Source organism: Cydia pomonella, chromosome 21 (assembly GCF_033807575.1).
Source record: "Cydia pomonella isolate Wapato2018A chromosome 21, ilCydPomo1, whole genome shotgun sequence".
Classification (NCBI taxonomy): Eukaryota; Metazoa; Arthropoda; class Insecta; order Lepidoptera; family Tortricidae; genus Cydia; species Cydia pomonella.
In genome coordinates this window covers 720,787-725,354 of record NC_084723.1, presented here as the reverse complement: position 1 = coordinate 725,354, position 4,568 = coordinate 720,787, and the positions used below count along the sequence as shown (strand labels likewise).

At 35.2% G+C, this 4,568-nt stretch overlaps 1 protein-coding gene across 1 annotated transcript; it reads left to right on the top strand.

The window, feature by feature from the left end:
• The first annotated feature begins 1,137 nt into the window (after positions 1–1,137).
• Positions 1,138–3,777, top strand: LOC133529738 (general odorant-binding protein 2-like). Its single transcript, XM_061867537.1, has 3 exons — positions 1,138–1,293; positions 2,520–2,697; positions 3,441–3,777. The coding sequence occupies exons 1-3, from the start codon at positions 1,144–1,146 to the stop codon at positions 3,617–3,619; spliced, it is 507 nt and encodes a 168-aa protein (XP_061723521.1). The 5' UTR covers positions 1,138–1,143; the 3' UTR covers positions 3,620–3,777.
• The last annotated feature ends 791 nt before the right edge of the window (positions 3,778–4,568 follow it).

The window sequence follows — 4,568 nt, the reverse complement described above, 5'->3', positions numbered from 1 at the left end:
CCGTCATTCCGCTGAATGTGGTCATGGAGACCGAAAAAAATACCTGGTTACTACTATAATTCACGCTGATAAATTATACCTTGTATAAATAAATAAATATTATAGAGATTCTTACACAAATCGACTAAGTCCCTCGGTAAGCTTAAGAAGGCTTATTTTGTCGGTACTCAGACAACGATATATATAATAATGTATTATACCTTAACATTATTGAATAGCTCCATTTAGTCCAACTTCTTGAAGCCGATGTCGTGAGCGTACTCCCTGAAGCACGGTCTGCAGATGTGCAGACAAATACAATATACATATACAAATACTTAAATACAAGACTCAGGAACAAATACCTGTGCTCATATGCCTGTCGGCCCGATTCGAAGTATGAGATACGATAACGATAAGTTCTGGTTTAGATAAGTTCTCATTAAGTTTGTATGTCGTATAATTGACAGAAGCAGCTCGATTCGGGCAACCTATGTCACTTTGACGTAAGAAATATCGTAGATAGATCTTATTGGGATCAGAGCAGAATTGAAATAAACGTCAATTTTGACATGTCGTTTAGTTATCGATCTTATAAACATCTTTACATGATCTCAAACGTGTCTTAATCATTCTTCGAATCGGGCCGTGTAATTAGTTTATGTAGCTTCAGATATCATCGTTTAATACAGCGAATTAAAATTTTTCATACACAACTTGTTTTTGCTCTATTCATTTGTTTTGTAAGCTGGAGCTATATAAAGGAACTAGAGGCATAGATATATCCCATATCATTGTATGTGCAAAGTTTCAGTACGATCCAACGCATAGTTTTAAAATGAGAACGTAACTCTGAAGATGAAATTGGGCCGAGCTTCCTGCGGCCTCCGACTTTTAACTGTTTTTTAGTATTTATTTATATAAATACTAATGACAGAAACGCAAAGCATACATTATACATGCCACCTGTCTAACTATAGCACAAAAATGACATCTATGCTCGTCGTATAGAGTCCATTATAGAACTTCACACTATACTGTAAATAAAAAAATACTCTATTACAGATAACTGCGGTATAAAGAATCAAGATTTATAAATAAATCAGCTAGATAACGATATATTTATGGAAATAAACCTGGTATAAAATGGTGTGATGGCAACGTATGGTCATTGTCTTCAAAATGGCGCTGTACTGGATAGTTCTGGCTCTGGTCCTGGCTGCTGGGGAGATGGAGGCGACATCAGAACAGTCCATACTCACCAGCCGTATTGCGGCAATTATTGGGAAGGATTTTGAGAGTTGTCGGGACGAGGTAAGTACAGTTTTGTGTTATTGGGATATTCAATAAGCCCTGGAAAGGTTTTTAAATCGGTTTGTTTCTTCTATAATACGTATTTATTGTATGTTCGGGTCGAATCTTGCAAGCTAAATTAGTGTTGGTTAAGACTCAAGTCTTTTAAGTCCTCTGCTTTAAATTAAGACTCGACTCAGTTTATCAGACTAGTAATTAAGTCGAAATTCGAGTCCTTATCGAGACATGCGTAAGTATTTTGTAAAGACTTGAGCCCTTTAAAGAGAACTCTCAAATGATGTACAAAAGTTTTCTAAAAGGCATTGTGTCCACATTAATACGTCCCATAACATTCCACATAACATTTTTGACGAATACTGTCGAAGACTCAAGTAAGTTGTACTTAAAAAGCTCAATTAAAGACTCGACATGGGACTTAAAAGACTCAGAAGTTTGTTAAGCGCAGAATCGCGTAATAAGGAATCGAGTTCTTCAAATTAATATTTAAAAAGCTCGAGTTCTTGCCAAATCTAATCTATATTCCTACTTCTCTTTATTCAATTACGCTGAAACTTCACATACATTGATATCTCTGATCGCTGATCTAATGATGGACACAGGAGGTAGTCCTAGGAATTCTGTGATTTTAAAACAACGCATCCCAATCAGGTTGTTTCCATCTACAAATCTTAGGGCAGAATTGTATCCCAATAAATTCTTTTGGATTATAAGAACATGTTAAACTACTTTTAGGGGACCTGTAATGACCATATTTTTGTAAATATTGAATTTAAAATATGTTTTGGCACACGACCAAACTCGAAACGTCATTGAAGATTCTGATGACGTCACAACTCTCGGATTGACACTGTTGACAGTTAGGCGATAAACAACAAATGACAAATGTCTGTTGACAGTTCGTATCTTCTACGTGTGTATGTAGTTATGTGTCAAACTGTAAACTGTGACGTCCCACAATTTTCAAAGAGCGTTTTGGACGCGAAAGCATCTGTCAAAATATATTTTGTTAATTTAACATATTTAAAGCCGTTTTTAGAATAAAAGTTGAATTTTAGGGCAACTTTTAGTTAATATAGAACGTATTACAAGCGTTTCAAAAAAATGGAAACAACCCTATTGTATTTGGGTTCGTTAGATGAGTATTAGTTGTCTGTGAAAAATACAGTCAGCAATAAAACTTATACTAAAAAGATTTTTTTCAAGACCTTTCATCTTCCCTCCCACAGGCTCAATTAACCCCCGAGATCATGCAAGAATGGGCCCAAATCTGGGATTATGACTACGAGCTACAGAGAGAGGTGGGCTGCGCCATCTTCTGTGTGGCCAGGCAGGCCTCCTTACTGCTAGATAATAATCTCGTGGATGAGGACAAGTTGTTAGACGTCGTGAAGACTTTTATTATTGGTAAGATTTTACAGACCTATGCCAGGGGTCTCGTGTAACACGAGCTAATAATCAAAACATTGATTGTATACACGGAAAACGATAAAACGTTAGTTCATAAATTGAAAAAAAAGGTTTTCTCTTTTCCATACTAACTTAATATTCAACTGAAATAATTGTCATATACTAAGAAAAAGTGTCCAATGCCTCCAGTGCCCAAGGCTGAAAACGAACCAGCGTCCCCTGCTATCGCGGCAGGTGCCTGAGCCATTTGGCCACTCGGGTCACGGCGGCATCGGTCGAATTTTTCCAAGTATATGCATTGCAAGCCTTGAGCACTGGAGGCCTTGGTCACTTTTTTAGTATATGACATTTATGTCAGTTTATAATTTATATAATAGTGTTTCTACTTGAATTATAACAAATTAAAATATTTTCTAAAAGTGATTTAATTTGTCCTAATTTAATATTATTTTCAATGTACGCTATCATCAGTATAATTGACGTTGCTTACAACATAGCAAAATTCTCAAAACATTGCTTCTTAGAATAAACTTCAAAATGTACGAAAAATCGAAACACAAGTTATTTTTCAAATTCGCTGAACAAGTATTACATGTCCATGACATAGTAAAAAATCATGGAGTATGGAAAATATTTAGAAGTGGAAAAACATTTTCTCTTATTGTATGGACGACCACGTTCTTCTCTCTTAACAACACAATATGAACATTAGAGTAAAATTTAATTTGTGAACGTTACAGATGAGGATTTTGCACACAAAACAGTAGATCTGTACATGAACTGCGAGAAAAAGTACAAAGACATTGAAGACAACTGCAGCCGCGTCACCAAGACTTTCGGCTGCTACAGGGCCGACGTCAAGGAGGCTGGCTTCGCGCCCTACGTCGGCTTGATCCAAGATGCCATGAAGGAGATTTAAGACCCAACGGTGGAAATTGAACTTCGAAAACATACTGACAGGATCGACTTATGTTTGGCTTATATCTGATTTATACTACTTGCGTCTAATGAAAATTCCTATGATAGTTCCTACGAGTCTCTTTCGGCAAAAAATATTGATAAATAAATAAATAAATAAATAAATATTGTGGGACAGTACACAAATTGACTAATTCCCACAGTAAGCTTAATAAGGCTTATTACATAAATGACACATTTCTAAATAAATTGCGAGTAATTGTAGAAACCAATATTGTCTACAACTTTTTTTTACGCATATAAAAATGAAGTTTCTTAGAGACCATCATTCGACTCGAAAGGTATAGTCTCAGACCAGATAAAATAAAATAAAAATTTAGATGCCATAATGCGCATATCATTAAATACTGTAACTCTTCGGATTAACTTGCAACTGCAACTGTCAATAACCGAATAAAATTATTTCTTGACGATCATTAGCCAGTATTGTTTTTAATTTCAATATACCCAAGGGCTCATTTTTATTGGTCGATATAACTAATATCTCACAACTCCCACAATGGTAGCAATGTGCAAGGTGCTACATCCTCGACGTTTCTAGAAACAACCGAAAATTGAAAGCAAGTTTCCATTCAGAAAATCTCGAAATAAAAAAATATTAATGATTTTATATGTCACATGTTATTCGACACACAGAAGAAATATCTAAGAAAGCCCGAATCAATTAAGATGTTAACATGTTTTATAGGTAAAAAACTTAAGTAAGTCACCTGTGGTAGTTGTATGTGGTTGTGACGTGTTCGAATAGACATTTGTTTTGTTTGTGTGTGTCTTTTAAACATGTATTGTCTATTCGAACACGTCACAACTACATACAACAGGTGACTTACTTAAGTTTTTTACCTATACACTGCAAAAATTTAAATTTCTAAGAGCTTTTCGTATAGAAA

Coding starts and splice junctions, on each gene's coding strand:
- LOC133529738 (XM_061867537.1), top strand. CDS start 1,144: ATGGTCATTGTCTTCAAAATGGCGCTGTACTGGATAGTTCTGGCTCTG. Junction 1,294..2,519: donor TTGAGAGTTGTCGGGACGAG/GTAAGTACAGTT, acceptor TCCCTCCCACAG/GCTCAATTAACCCCCGAGAT. Junction 2,698..3,440: donor CGTGAAGACTTTTATTATTG/GTAAGATTTTAC, acceptor TGAACGTTACAG/ATGAGGATTTTGCACACAAA.